The following is a 16,637-nucleotide window of genomic DNA, read 5'->3' as shown; positions in this document are numbered from 1 at the left end:
GTCGTTCGCAACTCAGCCTCGCGTACTCATTTAATCAGTCAATTTAATTTTCATTTAGCTTGCCTATTCTTCAAGTTTATGTTATATTCACCTTTTCTATTTAAAAAGGGTAATCCAAACAGACCATAAACGATTTTATAATAAGCCGACTTCAACTTCCATCACACACGAACTTATTTTGGGTGTTTTTTTTTAACCAAACCGTTTGACTCAAATTAAAGCTTCGGCATTGGATAAGGAGCGAGGTCCCTGTTGCCATCTTGCTTAGTTTATACAGAGACTGGGTTGCCACCTTGGCTGTTCTTGATAAATAGTAAAATAGTACAACCTTGTGCAATATGAGAGAGAGAGAGAGAGAGAGAGAGAGAGAGAGAGAGAGAGAGAGAGAGAGAGAGAGAGAGAGAGAGAGAGAGAAATTTTGAACAAAAAACAAATCTCTCTCTCATCCTCTCTCTCTCTCTCTCTCTCTCTCTCTCTCTCTCTCTCTCTCTCTCTCTCTCTCTCTTCCTATGTCATCTGTCACACTGTTTGACAATCTTCATCACCTGGCTCACTTGTACTTCTAATATCGGGTGTGAGGTAAAGTTTTGAACAATTATTATTATTTATAAAATGCAGAATCTTTTCAAATAAACGGATAAAATAGAGATTAATTCTAATCGAACAGTGGAACACAAAGGCAGAATTTGCGAACAATCTAACACATAAGTGTCGTGGTCTTATTTATAAAATGCAGAAACTTTGCAAATAAACGGATAGACTAGATATTATTTCGATTCGAAAAGTGGAACACAATAGGAAAATTTGCGAATACCCAGTCCAGACATAAGCGTTATGGTCTTATTTATAAAGTGCAGAATCTTTGCAAATAAACGGATAAAATAGAGATTAATTCGATTCGAAAAGTGGAACACATAAGCAGAATTTGCGAATGTCCGGTCCAGACATAAGCGTTATGGTCTTATTTATAAAGTGCAGAAACTTTGCAAATAAACGGATAGACTAGATGTTATTTCGATTCGAAAAGTGGAACACATAAGCAGAATTTGCGAATGCCCGGTCCAGACATAAGCGTTATGGTCTTATTTATAAAGTGCAGAAACTTTGCAAATAAACGGATAGACTAGATGTTATTTCGATTCGAAAAGTGGAACACATAAGCAGAATTTGCGAATGCCCGGTCCAGACATAAGCGTTATGGTCTTATTTATTAAGTGCAGAAACTTTGCAAATAAACGGATAGACTAGATGTTATTTCGATTCGAAAAGTGGAACACAATAGGAAAATTTGCGAATACCCAGTCCAGACATAAGCGTTATGGTCTTATTATAAAGTGCAGAATCTTTGCAAATAAACGGATAAAATAGAGATTAATTCGATTCGAAAGTGGAACACATAAGCAGAATTTGCGAATGTCCGGTCCAGACATAAGCGTTATGGTCTTATTTATAAAGTGCAGAAACTTTGCAAATAAACGGATAGACTAGATGTTATTTTGATTCGAAAAGTGGAACACATAAGCAGAATTTGCGAATGCCCGGTCCAGACATAAGCGTTATGGTCTTATTTATAAAGTGCAGAAACTTTGCAAATAAACGGATAGACTAGATGTTATTTCGATTCGAAAAGTGGAACACATAAGCAGAATTTGCGAATGCCCGGTCCAGACATAAGCGTTATGGTCTTATTTATAAAGTGCAGAAACTTTGCAAATAAACGGATAGACTAGATGTTATTTCGATTCGAAAAGTGGAACACAATAGGAAAATTTGCGAATACCCAGTCCAGACATAAGCGTTATGGTCTTATTTATAAAGTGCAGAATCTTTTCAAATAAACGGATAAAATAGAGATTAATTCTAATCGAACAGTGGAACACAAAGGCAGAATTTGCGAACAATCTAACACATAAGTGTCATGGTCTTATTTATAAAATGCAGAAACTTTGCAAATAAACGGATAGACTAGATGTTATTTCGATTCGAAAAGTGGAACACAATAGGAAAATTTGCGAATACCCGGTCCAGACATAAGCGTTATGGTCTTATTTATAAAGTGCAGAAACTTTGCAAATAAACGGATAGACTAGATGTTATTTCGATTCGAAAAGTGGAAATAGGAAAATTTGCGAATACCCAGTCCAGACATAAGCGTTATGGTCTTATTTATAAAGTGCAGAATCTTTTTCAAATAAACGGATAAAGTAGAGATTAATTCTAATCGAACAGTGGAACACAAAGGCAGAATTTGCGAACAATCTAACACATAAGTGTCGTGGTCTTATTTATAAAATGCAGAAACTTTGCAAATAAACGGATAAAATAGAGATTAATTCGATTCGAAAAGTGGAACACATAAGCAGAATTTGCGAATGCCCGGTCCAGACATAAGCGTTATGGTCTTATTTATAAAGTGCAGAAACTTTGCAAATAAACGGATAGACTAGATGTTATTTCGATTCGAAAAGTGGAACACAATAGGAAAATTTGCGAATACCCAGTCCAGACATAAGCGTTATGGTCTTATTTATAAAGTGCAGAAATTTGCAAATAAACGGATAAGATAGAGATTAATTCGATTCGAAAGTGGAATACAAATGCAGAAGTTGTGAATACCCGGTCCAGACATAAGCGTTATGGTCTTATTTATAAAGTGCAGAAACTTTGCAAATAAACGGATAAGATAGAGATTAATTCGATTCAAAAGTGGAATGCAAATGCAGAAGTTGTGAATACCCGGTCCAGGCATAAGCGTCATGGTCTTGTTTAAATGAAACAATGCAGTTTTAAAAAATTTATGGTCATTGAGTAATTAAGCTAAATATGCGGAGTTCAAATAGATAACTTGATCTGTGAAATTTTTTATAATTAACTGTTTTTATTCTCCATCATTTAGATTATGTGATTAAGTTTATAATTGAAATACAAACTTTTTCTCACTTATCAATGTTTTGCAATAAAGGAGAGTGTGAGTGAACCTGTGCAAAGAAAATTATTTGATAGAGTGATATTTATCATGCTTTTCAGTTTGTAGTTGAATTCTAGAATGGATTCTTTATAGTTCTCATTGATTGTATGTCAGTATGTCAGTCTTTAGGACACCGATTACCCTAATGCGGTCACAATTTACAATGTGACGGCCACAAGCCCGTTAAACGCAGAGTGGGGTATTGTTGTTTGCAAGTCATGCTATAGTTTTAATAGGATATCTGTCTCCTATTAAAATACATTCCTGTGTTGGATTTTGGATTAAATTCATGTCTTCTTCGGATTTTGGGATATTTAATTTTCATGGATTGTAATTGTGATTTTCAAGACTATTAATGTAAGTAAATGCCCAAATAGATATTTTTATTCATTTATTCTTTATGTTTTTGTTTTTTTAGTTTTGTTTTGTTTTGTTTTGAAGCATTTATTATAAGAAATAATGTACATATGCACTTATACACCAAAGACTGCTTTCAACTGCTTATTATTATTATTATTATTATTATTATTATTATTATTATTATTATTATTATTATTATTATTATTATTATTATTATATTATTATATATTATAATATAATAATAATAATAATAATAATAATAATAATAATAATAATAATAATAATATATAATAATAATAATAATAATAATAATAATAATAAGTGCATTGAGTGAAATCCCAATCACGGTTGCCCAAATAAAACTGGCGCTAGAATCCCGACTACCTGTCTAAACGAATGTTGTTTGTACGATACATACTAACTACACGTTCAATATCGGGGGCAGAAAATATACGTTTGGTTTTATGAAATTAAAACAGTAGTCCCACATTGTTCTTTGATGTTATTTGTGGTTGCATTTGCTTTGAAACTTACACATTATATTGTGTTACATTGTTTACAAAATATTTCTGGTACTCGTAAGCATGTGTAGTCAACGGTCAATCGTGTTTTTTATTATTTTATTATTAATTTTGGCTTGGCATCTTACATATGTGAATTTGACAGGTTGTTATGGATGGTAATTACTCGTATAACATTAAGTGATTTTTAAACATTTTTACGGCGTTTTACATGTCTTTCTTGCATTCATTGCCGAGCACCTCCACTTTTCTGTTACTATTTTAACGATCAGCTGATTTTCTCTTGCCTCCCCTTTAATTTCGCGGACTTTTTTCAGAACGAGGCGTGGGAGTGGCTAATAAATTTGTACTTCTCAGTCAAATGGGCATCGAAAACAAGCGTTATACGTTATACGTGATAAATTGTGTGTTCATTCCCGGAGCTTTTACAACTTAGAATTCTTCACATACAAAATTTCAACATTGCAATCTTTAACGACCATGAAGGTAAGAGATCAATTATTTTCTGATAACTTCAAATCTTTGTTATATTGGCATATACTCGGGGCAATGATTAACAAAACGCTCATTGAACTATTTCTATTCATTCACCATTAAAAATAATTACATGCAAATTAAACAGTATGATAGTGATAGATTGTCCAATTGTGTAAAATGTGATATTAATAAATTGTCATTCAATTGATCCGCTTCTTTTTTATGACCGTTTAATGAACGGATGGCTTACACAAATTATGAAGAAAAGGATCATCTGTTGTGATCCCGAATGAAAAAGAAAAGACAAAGGTTACGGTGACGCATGCACTTACATCATAATTTGCCATTGTATTTTGATGATTTTAACCGTCGCCGAAAGAAACCAAGCAATTGGCTCGTACACAACAGGTTTGTGTGAAATTCCGGTTGCAAATCGTTTGATTTTGGCTGTTTAAAGTCAACAATAACAAGACTTTTGATCAAGACGGACCTGATTCAGTCCACGAGGCGACGTGTTCAGACCTGCATGCAGTCAAACGGAGGATACAAACACTGCTAATTCACGATTAGAAACATGCATCGTTATTTTGCGTATGTATGCTTTTGTAGTCTTTGTTTTGAGGATGACTTTTGTTTTAATCGATATGATTACTTCGTACTTATTTAATTGTAAAGATTTTGATATCATTGAAATAGTATTGAATTCCTCATTTTTGTGATATACAAAACAATTAAGTTCATAAATATGTTTGAAAACAATTACTGATCAAACAACGTGCTAATTGTGGCGCTGAGATAGTTAATTAGCGAAATATGTTTTCTTTATTATGCCTTTAATCTGTCTACCTATGGGAATTAGTTTGTTTTATGGAAAATATTCTTTTAACAATGTCTTTTCAACGAGTCCTAGCCCGATTTTTTTTCTAAGCTGTGGCGGGTTCGTCAGTATTAAATAAACAGATATGATATCGTGTTGTATGCTGGTTGGGATATGTGAGGAAGTTAAAGAAACACTATTATATGAGATAGAATGATGTTGTGTCAGATGCAATAACAAAGCGTGAAGAATGTCAAATTTCACTACATTAAAAAGTAAAATGTATTGATAGCCGTTCACTTACATGTCCAAATAAGCAATTTGCGAACCGATAAAGCATTATTTCCGTTTCATAATATGATGTGATAATTCATCGACGACTATAACTTTGCTGTTAATACTACAGTCTGTTCAACAACCCGTGCGCACGCATTGACGTGGCTATCTTCATAACCTTCTGATAGATTTTTATTGAAAATTGGTTCGAACACTAGAATTGTTAGTAACATTAAGCCGATTATTTTTCACTTGATACAGTATAATACTTTGGTCAAAATGACCCAATTTCAATTTTTGGTTGTATCATAAACTACAATCATTTTTCTACATAAAAACATAATAATTCAACATAAGTATTGACGATAAGTTATATATATTTAAAGTTTAAAAAAAGCAACTATCAGTGAAACATTCAAAACAAGAGTTGACTTTTTCTCAGAGAGCCACCATTTCCAAGACTTAGTAATATTAAGTCTTTTCCTCCACCAATAAGATGTAAGATACCACAGCAAAGGGCGTGTCCTTATCTATCTCAGAGTAAGCATGACTGTTTCCACAAGGTCATGGTTCAACCAATAATGAACTTTAAAAACTGTAAACAAGTCTAGGTTTTTCCTTGACAACTTTACAAATGAATGATTCTGATTGGTCAACGCTCATCACATGCGCCTGTTGACCATTAAAATGCCCGGGCGGTGTGTCATGACGTCAGCATGCGTATGTTACGTATGTGTGTGTTTTTGTGCATTTCGATACACACCAAGTGCTATTATTTCTTTGTTTAGCTGCATCTTTCTCTCTCTCTCTCTCTCTCTCTCTCTCTCTCTCTCTCTCTCTCTCTCTCTCTCTCTCTCTCTCTCTCCTCTCCTCTCCTCTCCTTTCTTGCTCGCTCTCTCACGTGTGTGTGTGTGTATTTTATTCTCTCATTCTTTCTCATCCTCTTTCTTGATATTTCTTTTCCTGCCCACCCAGCTTCACATAGTTTCAAAACTGTACTTTGAAATTATAAATCCTTCTTTAACTTTTGGCATTTTGAAACCGTATTCCCTCTGATAAATAAGACATAAATGTCACATTAAAATTCTTATTTCATTGATTATTTATTTATATATAAAAAATTCTTCAAAAAGTGAGCAATGTCATAAAAATTTTTTGAGTGTTTTATTTATGTTAAGGACATCTTACATAATAATGAATAACTACAAAGGTAACACTTGCACACACACACATCAATAAATTGCGCTCAGTGGATTAATTTTTATGTTCACCTTCCTGCACTTGCCAATAATAGCTAATAACAGATACTTTAGCCTCTTTAGTTTTTAAAGTTCGTGTTGCTCTACTTATCAATTGATGCACTTTTAGTACTCTCTCTCTCTCTCTCTCTCTCTCTCTCTCTCTCTCTCTCTCTCTATCTCTATCTATCTATCTATCTCTAACACACACACACACACACACACATACACTACAACCAACACCACCGCATCTTCATCACGACCACTACTCTACAATCACCACCACCACCACATCATCACTGCCACTACTACTTCAACCACCACCGCCACATCATTATCACTACTACTACAACCACCACCACCACATCATCATCACTACCACTACTACTACAACCACCACCACCACATCGTCATTACTACTACAACCACTACCACTACATCATCACTACTACTACAACCACCCACACCACATCATCACTACTACTACAACCACTGCCACTACTACAACCACAGTCACCACCACCACCACCACATCATCATCACTACCACTACTACTACTACTACTACTACTACTACTACTACTACTACTACTACTACTACTACTACTACTACTACTACTACTACTACTACTACTACTACTACTACTACTACTATTACTACTACTACTACTATACTACTACTACTACTACTACTACTACTACTACTACTACTACTACTACTACTACTACTACTACTACTACTACTACTACAACCATCAACACAACATCATCCTCACTACCATCGTTATGTTTTGGAGCTTTTCTTCACTTGAAATAAAGAAACGTTGGGGTTGTATTTGACAATGTGTTCATAATATCAGAAAATATGTGTAATCAGTTATCTGTTTAGATCTATACAATATGTAAACACAATACCAAATATCATCCCAATTCCCTTTTTGTGTGTGCGGAAATTCCTCTTTCGGCACTGAAATTCCTGTGAGTCAAATTGAAAATTGGCGTCTCTGCAAATTTTACTATTCTCGTCAAATTTTCAATGCCCGTATCTGAGGAGTTATCTTTGCCCAATGATATGATTATGTGTGAAAACGGTGCCTCACTTCAAAGTCGATTTTCTCAAAACTTGGTTTTTACACTCTCCCTACTTCAAACGGTCATAGTTGGGCAATGAAAAATCAGAATTTTATAAATTTGGTATCAAAATTTTAAGCATAATATAAGCTATGATTGGGTACCAAAAACCCAGAATTAAAAAATCCGACTTAATACCGTTTCGAGGCGGAGGGTCACAATTATTTCATTTTAATAGTGAAAGCCAGAGGCGTAGCTGCTTGTTAAGATTTCTACATTCATAAAAAAAACATGATAACAATATGGACAAAACATGCAAATTTGTGAAAATGAGGAAAATTTTAAAGTATGTCTCAATTGGGGCGCAGCGTGAAATTCTTTTTCATGGTACGAGGTGAATAGCAATTAATATTATTAATAGATTGCCCATAACCAGGAACCCAGAGTGGAGAGGTCAAGTTAAAAATGATGTCATTTTGAATAAGCACTTCTTGTATTTGAAAACTACTGTTCTTTTGAAAGGTTATTCTGTACAAAAACTACATGGAATCTGGTGTTAAAGAAGTTAAGGTTCAGTGAAATTTCACATTATCAAATTGAAAGTCCCCCCCCCCCCCCCTTCCCAGAGAACATAATTCAAGAATGGCAAACAAGTACCCTCCTCTATGGGAGACCAGTGGGATTTGTGCGACCTTTATGAGTTGTCTTGTTCAACAGTTGGCGGGGATTATGTCTTTGTGAAAGGCATTCTCCTTGTTCTATCGAAGACGGGCTTATAATTTCGGAGGACCCCCATGTTTTTTTAAAACATCAATGTCTTTGTCTAAAAATGTATAAGCACCACACGGGCTGCTTGTCCAATATATTATATTACATGTCCATTGTCCACCAGGGCAGAGATAAATTTTAAACGCTATGAGCCTTTTCAACACTATTAAGTGCTATTTCAATGATGTCTATTGTTACATTATTTCAAACAAGCTAAAATTGTTTCCTAAACCACGCCACCGAATGCAACTTTGTTGTGAATATTTTCCCCACGGGAAAGAGAATCAACACACCATTACTGTGAACATTTTAATGTTTGATCATATTTTATTGCAAACGATGAAAAGATCAAAGGAATTCGTCATTGTGAGAAAATTATTTGATCTATTACTATCGGTATTCATAATTCGTAATGTCACTAAATACGTAAGCTCGTGCATAAAATGATGCCATCACATTTCATAACTCTGGAGGAATTTGCGATATTCCTTGCGCACGGGATTTGGAACGGACTAAAATACTACTACTACTACTATTAGTACTACTACTACTACTACTAATATTACTACTACTACTACTACTACTACTACTACTACTACTACTACTACTACTACTACTACTACTACTACTACTACTACTACTACTACTAATAATAATAATAATAATAATAATAATAACAATAATATTATTATAACAACTACAACTACAACTATTACTACTAACACGGCTACTACTACAACTACTGCTACCACTACTCCTACTACTACTACTACTACTACTACTACCACCATTACTACTATAGTCAGATTTTTTATTAATGGCGCGTGTTTTTCTGGTTTTTCTCAGCTGTCCCTCTATCAAAAGATGTAAAACTTTGTGTTTAGCTTTGAATCAATTTGTCTTAACTGAATATATATTTTGGACCGTGTTGATGCCACATCAAAAAAGTTTTCTTCTTTAAGACTAATAAAAAACCACTTTAAACCCGCTGTCATACTATTCGAGATTTTACAATGTAAAAAATGTAAACAAGTTACGCACCACAAAACGTGAGATTAATTCATCGTTTTTACAAAAAATCTCGTGTTGACATGTAGTTCCGGCTAGTGATCATGAGTTCACGTCATACTTGTTTCCGAATAAAAACAATTCACTTTAACTAGCAATGACTCTCCCGCACAAATCTTTGGGCCTCTTTTTCGCTCACGAAGTGCCCAAATTTGCGACAAAATATGGGACGAAGCCGATTCGTACATGCTATTTAAAAAAATTAATTACGACGTTGTTTATAATTGAATATGACTGAAAATTGGCACACAGTTAGAAAAGAGGTCATTTTAGATTATGTCAAGCGACAAAACTAGTACAATTACCAGGAGACCGTTAAAATAGATTTTTACTCTTTGGAGTACAATATTTCTAAAACTACAAAGAGGAGAGGTTTTGTCGCTCATAAGGTTATATATGCACATTTCTTCTATTTATATTTCAAATTTCATTTGATTATGATCGGTACTTTTCCGGTATTCTCACAAAACATCAACCCAATTTGCATTTTAATGAGTGAAAATATGGAGACGGCCATTTTGCTCCACCATCGCGCGACACGAAAATGACGTGAGCGTGGCAAGGCTGCCAGATGGCCAGACTTTAACCTGACCAAATTCGACTTCAAAAGTGGCTAAATAGAAAATCATATGGCTTTCAATATGAGGACTGGCCCACTTAAAATGAACTAAATTTTAACAAACAGAAAATTGAATAGACTAGGAAAAATGTCACTGAGACAAACATAGATGAACAAAATGTAAAAAAAGAAACAAAAGTATATATTTGGCCACACACGTGGCCATCTGGCAACCTTGTTCGCGAAGACGGATGAAACAAATCCTCGCGCGATTTTTAAGGTATTGTTTTATTGTTATGTCATAGAGATAGTAGATTAACTCTCCTCTCTCTCTCTCTCTTTCTCTCTCTCTCTCTCTCTCTCTCTCTCTCTCTCCCTCTCTCTCTCTCTCTCACTCTCTCTCTCTCAAATAAATACTATAACTAACATAAGCCATGGTCTCACGGGACTGATTGATAATAGTTCAGCAGGCATTTTTCGTGTCATTTGTATGGGTTGTAGACATAAGAAACACTTCGGAAAAGTTCCAAATGATCAATATTATGTATATTTTAAAACAAATTTATAGTTGACCCTAGCCATACAGCTCTAAAACTATACAAGTTAGAACTCTTCTGATGTCTTCATCATATTTTCTGATAATTTTGCCATAAAATTGCCAAGTTTTAATATCGAATTTCACGTATTAAGCGAAATACAGGCACAAACCAGAATAAAAATCAGAAAAAGAATCCCATATTTTCCGTATTTTTTTCTCTTTGTGAGTCATCCAAATAAATGACATCTTTGAAACTGCATAACTTTGTTATATATTATTGGATTTTCAAAATTCAAAAAGATTTTTACTCAGTGGAGATAGGGCTTTGATTTAAGAGTAGTATTTCCTACAAAAATAGAAAACAAAATTTTTCATAGTCATTGCTACTTTAACTCCTCTCAACTTACAACTTATGTAATTTGCCTTAAATTTTGAATTTATGATTTATTGCTAATTGCCTGTATCTTGTCGCAGTTACTGATTTGAAATCTCTTGTTTTAATTCGTTTGAAATACAGATACATACTCAATATTGTCATATTAACAATGAATGCTGTTTATATAACTTTGAAAAATTGTATCTATGCACGAACGTTTCACAGAGCATTTAAAGGCTTTTAAAACATATACGCTTTTAATTTATACGATGCGATACGACAAACTGTACGATGCGATACGACACTCGCGTAACGCTGCGAAAAGAAATATACTTTTATCTATCGATAAGCCATTAATGAGGACGGCTATGGAATTGGACTTTCACAATCAACCCCGAGAAGATGACTATCGAAATACGACGGAGAGATCTCCAGTGTGGATCGACGTGATAGGAAAAGGATCCAAGACAACTTTGATATGGAAATCATCCAAAGATGTATGAAACTGGGTGAACATAAACATTCACTCGACTAAGGAATGGACGTCTGATAATTCGGGTGTAAAAGACTCATGAGTTCTGGACAGAGGATCACTGATATTCTTGCAGGTGGTGAAGATACTGGGTATTTAGAAGAATGCCATACCGTTTTTTTTTCTTTTCTGCATCATCTGGAAGATAGAGACTATCATTCTGGGGTCAATGCAGAGGTGTTTGAAGACTGGCTAAAGAAACGTTTGCTGCCTTTACTCAAAGTACCCAGACGTATTACATTGGACAACGCTACAATTCGATGGCCCATGATCACCTCATGCTCCAACTTTGGCAACTATAAAAACTGATGTGATTTCATGGTTCCAATCAGACAGCATTCCGACTATTTATCAAAGGCCCAACTATACTTCTAGTGAAAGGAAACAAACCTGAAACAGTTTTCAAAGCAGAATGTCTAATCAATGAATTTTGACACGATGTTGCGCGACTTCCCCCATATCACTGTGAGCGCAATCCAATCGAGCTCATTTGGTCCCAAGTAAAGGGAAATATGAGAAGTTGAACACCAAATTTACTCTCACCGACGAGGCAATAAATGATATAACAAGGGAAGACTGGGAAAAGGCATGCTCCAACTCTCGCAAACTGGAGGAAAATTACATTTCATTGGATAGAGTGATGCACGAAATCTTTCCATAGTCGTTTCGTATCTCCTTTTTCTCATCCTCGTCATTAGAATGTGATGATTGACGTGTCTAATATGTCCTTGTTGTTGTTGTTAGTGTTGTTGTTTTAGTTGTTGTTATTGCTGAACACATGTACATATTTGTGTAAATAATGTATCATAAATTGAGGAATTTCTACTTTTGACCAGTTTACAGTAAATTTATGTGATCCTCTTTGGCATAAACACAAGCTATTTCTATAAATTTCGCAATCAAAATAATGAAAGTGCGTAATGTTCACTTTCATTTGTATTAATCAGTAATGCGTATTGTGAGTTATAAAATGAAGATGTCTGAAGGATTGCCATACGTTCCTTCATAATCAGATACTGAATGTATATCGTTTAAGTTTCAATTAACAGAGCTTTTCATTTTAACGAATTCCTTCAAAATGGATCTATGAGTTACGATCCTTACCAGTTATCGATTTTAATATAGCTGTTATAAGCGAAATCTTTTCCTATTGTTTTAAAATTAATGAAAACATGTTTTTTGATTAACACAAATTGATTCATAGGTTCATACAATCTTTTCTATATTCTATTACAGGTAGTTTTGATGACTGTGGCTATGTTGCTGCCATTAGCAGCTTCCAGCAATGTGGTGGGTGGAGTAGAACACATCCATGTCAATCTCACCGATCCTAGAGTGAAATTTGCTGCTGTTGCCATGAACACGTATCTCCGTGGTAAAGATCACCAAAATCATAAAGCTTTAGAGGTCATCGAAGCAACGTCTCAGGTTAGTTTATGTGACCCACTGGTTCAATTTGGAATTATGCAGGAACGATCTGGTTATATTGCAAGGTTGTAAGTCAATATGGTGGAAAAAAATAATTGAAAAGGGTTTTTTTTCCATAGCTTAAGAAACTGCAGTCACTCTCCTCCTAAACGACGATGTTTGATTTTTATTGAAATTTCATGATTTAAACTTTAGTTGTTTAAAAATAAATACGCCATTTCTCCAAGGAATCATTTGATACTCTCGTCTGGGCATTCCATGAATGAATAAAGATAATCCATCGAACAAGATGTCTGATGTCAACCAGAATCACCCATGTTCTCCAAATTGAGCAAATTGGGGGTTGACAATCTTGCTCAATGAAAAAGAAACGAAAGTGCCCGAAGCGGGGTTCGATCCCGGGACCTTCCGGGTTGCAGTTTAATGCCTTAACCACTTGGCCACTGACTTCACGGTTTACCCTGACATAAAACAGAATTGAGACGATTGGTCACATGTTTGATGTTTGCATTTCTTTTGGATTGCATACGATTCTATTATATACGATAGATTGGTCAATAGATAACAAGAGTTAATTTGCCTATAGTAACCGCAAACTTGGGAGAAAATATTCTCTTGCAAATAGAACTCAACATGCACTCGTGTAAGAAGAAAAGCCTTGTTATAATTACGATGCAAGTGGTATTATCCAAGGATGTTTTTTGGGACCATTGCTATTTATGATTGGTTAACTTAATACACGAGGTAGACGCTGTGTATAACTGTTGCTATCTGTTAAAACTGCCATTAACGAAACTGCAAGAAAGATAACTGGGCCATACACTAGAACACATTGCTTATGTTTTGGAGTAACAATATTGCATGCCTGTATTTCTTCATAATTTTATTTCATGATATAGATGTTTTTTTTTTCACTCTTTCATCATTATCTGCGTGTTTAGTCTGTCGCCTAATAAAGGCTAAGGGTCGAAACGTTGAATATTTTTGTATTGGTTTGCTTAATACGCCATAATTACTCCCCATTTTTTTGTTTCATTTCTATTGGTTCACATAGGCATTTCGGCTTTTATCAAATTTGGTTTTGTCCAGAAGAACGAACCCCCCCCCCCCCCCCCCAAAAAAAAAAAAAAAAAAAGCAAAACAAATAAAAAAAAAAAAAAAGAAACAAAACGATTAAAAAACAAAATTGGACTTTCGAATTGCGCAATATCCACTAAATGTGCTCAAAGCACTTTATAACACTTAACATATAGGACGAGACATGACGACTGTTAGGCGATATTACACTTCTTTCTCGGGCGGAGACAACGCTGCTAACGGCCAAGTACTCACTTTCACCTGATTACGATGAGATAATGTGAAGAAAGAGGAAAGAGTCTTTTTCAGCCATAAGACCACATTGCCGCACAAGGAGAGGATTGGTTATTTTCCCTTGGCTTAAGTTTACACAAAGTTTACTAGTCTATTTACTTCGTTTGAGTAACTGTCTAAGCCTTCTAGCTATTTTTTGCTTTTATAAAAATTACCGTTGCAATTCGATTCAGTCATCAAATTTCTGGGGGTTTTTTTTACAGGTTGTTGAGGGAATATTGTACTATTTCAAAATCAAGATGAGTGGTAAACCAAATGTAAGTATTTTATATCTATTACTATTCCTGTTGCGAAATTGGACCATTGAATGAAGGAACAATAAAATATACCACCACCACCACTATCACATCCACCACCATCATCTACAAAAACAACAATAACAGCAGCAGTAGCAGCAGCAACAACAAAAACAATAACAACATCATCAACAACAACAACAACAAAAACAACAACAACTACTACAACTACAACAACAACTACTACAACTACAACAACAACAACAACAATGAACAACAACTACTACTACTACTACTACTACTACTACTACTACTACTACTACTACTACTACTACTACTACTACAACTACTACTACTACTACTACTACTACTACTACTACTACTACTACTACTACTACTACTACTACACCAACTAGGTCGGAATCGTAATTTTTCAAATCTTTATTATCATCTTTTAGAACCAAATTTGCACAATTAAAGTTTGGGAAGAGGATTGGAGGAATCCAGTGTTTCAAAAGATCGGGGTTGTTAAATGCAAGGACGAGGTAAGTATAGAATACATTTTAAATCCTTCATATTTTCTCATTAATTAACTGAGCTTATGAAATTTTACTGACTTGCTATAAACAGTACTGCCGTTGTTTAAAAGAAATTCATTGGTCTAGGTAAAACAACCATATTGTAATCTATGATTAACTTATATATCAAAGTCATAATGATACAATCATAAGGCATTGGAATAGTAGGAAGCAAAGAATGTTGTTGTCATATAAAGTGGTAGAGCAGGAAGAATTTAAAACAAGTAAATCAGTGTTCCACTTGCCCCTTTGGTAGAATAATAATAATAATAATAATAATACACATTTATATAGCGCTCATTCTCGTGTAAAACACAAGCTCTGGGCACTTTACAATATAAATATCAATTTTAAGTGAAAAATAAAAAAAAAAATAAATAATAACAACAATAACAATTCATAGCCAAATCAAGGATTCATATAGAGTCAAGAAAAACAAATACAGTAAAAATGTGTCTTGAGATTCTTTTTAAAAGTAGGTAAAGACTTGCACTCCCTCAGACCACGTGGTAGTTCATTCCAAATCTTGGGGCCGAAACAAGCAAACGATCTATCACCAAATTTTGTTCTTGATCTTTTTTCCGAAATTTTCGTTTGGTCATTACATGATCTTAAAGTGTAATTTTCAAATTTACACATGACCACGTGATCTGTGAGATATGCCGGTGCTATACCAGCCAAACACTTATAAACAAGACACGCTGCTTTGTAATATGTGCGCTTTTCAATGGGCAACCAGTGGAGAGAGGCCAACAAAGGGGTTGCATGATCAAATTTTTTTTTGCCAAAAACTAATCTTGCTGCACTGTTTTGCAGTAGTTGCAATTGTTTAATAGAAGCCTGAGGCAAGTTGACAAGCAGCGAGTTACAATAGTCTAGTTTCGAAAAAATGAGGGAAACAACCAATGTTTTACATGTTCCAATTGCAATATACTGACGGATCGAACTGATTTTCTTCAATTGAAAGTATAAAGATTTACAGAGAGCAGAAATGTGAGCTGACATTTTCATTTCTGAATCAAAATAGACACCCAAATTTTTCACAGTCTTTGAAACTTTGATCTTTTCACCCCCAATCAACACCTCAAGACCATCATTCACCTTCAACTGCCCTCTATTTCCCACAATCATCACTTCTGTTTTTGACTCATTCATTTTCAACTTGTTTGCATCCATCCACTCTTTCACATCCGTCACACATTCTTCCACACGTTTCACAATATTTTCGAGATTTTTAGTTTTATCAGTAGCATAAAGTTGCGTATCATCTGCATAGAGATGATAGCGCAGCCCATGACCAGTGATGACATTAGATAATGGAGAAGTATACAAAACAAAAAGAATTGGACCCAAAACAGAGCCTTGAGGAACACCAAAAGACAATGTATGTTGACGAGAAAGTTTATCTAAAATCATAACCTGTTGCTTTCTGCCATCTAAATAAGATTCAAACCAC

At 34.6% G+C, this 16,637-nt stretch overlaps 1 protein-coding gene and 1 long non-coding RNA gene across 2 annotated transcripts in view; both read left to right on the top strand.

The window, feature by feature from the left end:
• The first annotated feature begins 4,229 nt into the window (after positions 1-4,229).
• The window catches only part of LOC144976554 (cystatin-like protein), a 22,076-nt gene continuing 9,668 nt past the window's right edge, over positions 4,230-16,637 (top strand). Inside the window, exons 1-4 of the mRNA XM_078920848.1 lie at positions 4,230-4,335; positions 12,805-12,996; positions 14,571-14,624; positions 15,062-15,148. Of these exons, the coding sequence (XP_078776974.1) occupies positions 4,330-4,335; positions 12,805-12,996; positions 14,571-14,624; positions 15,062-15,148 (339 nt within the window). The 5' untranslated portion in view covers positions 4,230-4,329. The remainder of the gene's footprint in view (positions 4,336-12,804; positions 12,997-14,570; positions 14,625-15,061; positions 15,149-16,637) is intronic.
• LOC144976242 (uncharacterized) overlaps positions 15,023-16,637 on the top strand; it is an 18,444-nt gene continuing 16,829 nt past the window's right edge. The window contains exon 1 of the long non-coding RNA XR_013646076.1: positions 15,023-15,148. This is a non-coding gene — a long non-coding RNA (uncharacterized LOC144976242). The remainder of the gene's footprint in view (positions 15,149-16,637) is intronic.

The sequence above is a fragment of the Berghia stephanieae genome, chromosome 7 (assembly GCF_034508935.2).
Source record: "Berghia stephanieae isolate SIO BIC M18660-M18661 chromosome 7, UCSD_Bste_1.3, whole genome shotgun sequence".
NCBI classification, from domain to species: domain Eukaryota; kingdom Metazoa; phylum Mollusca; class Gastropoda; order Nudibranchia; family Aeolidiidae; genus Berghia; species Berghia stephanieae.
The sequence above is the reverse complement of the archived record's forward strand: the minus strand, read 5'-3'. Positions and strand labels throughout refer to the sequence as shown.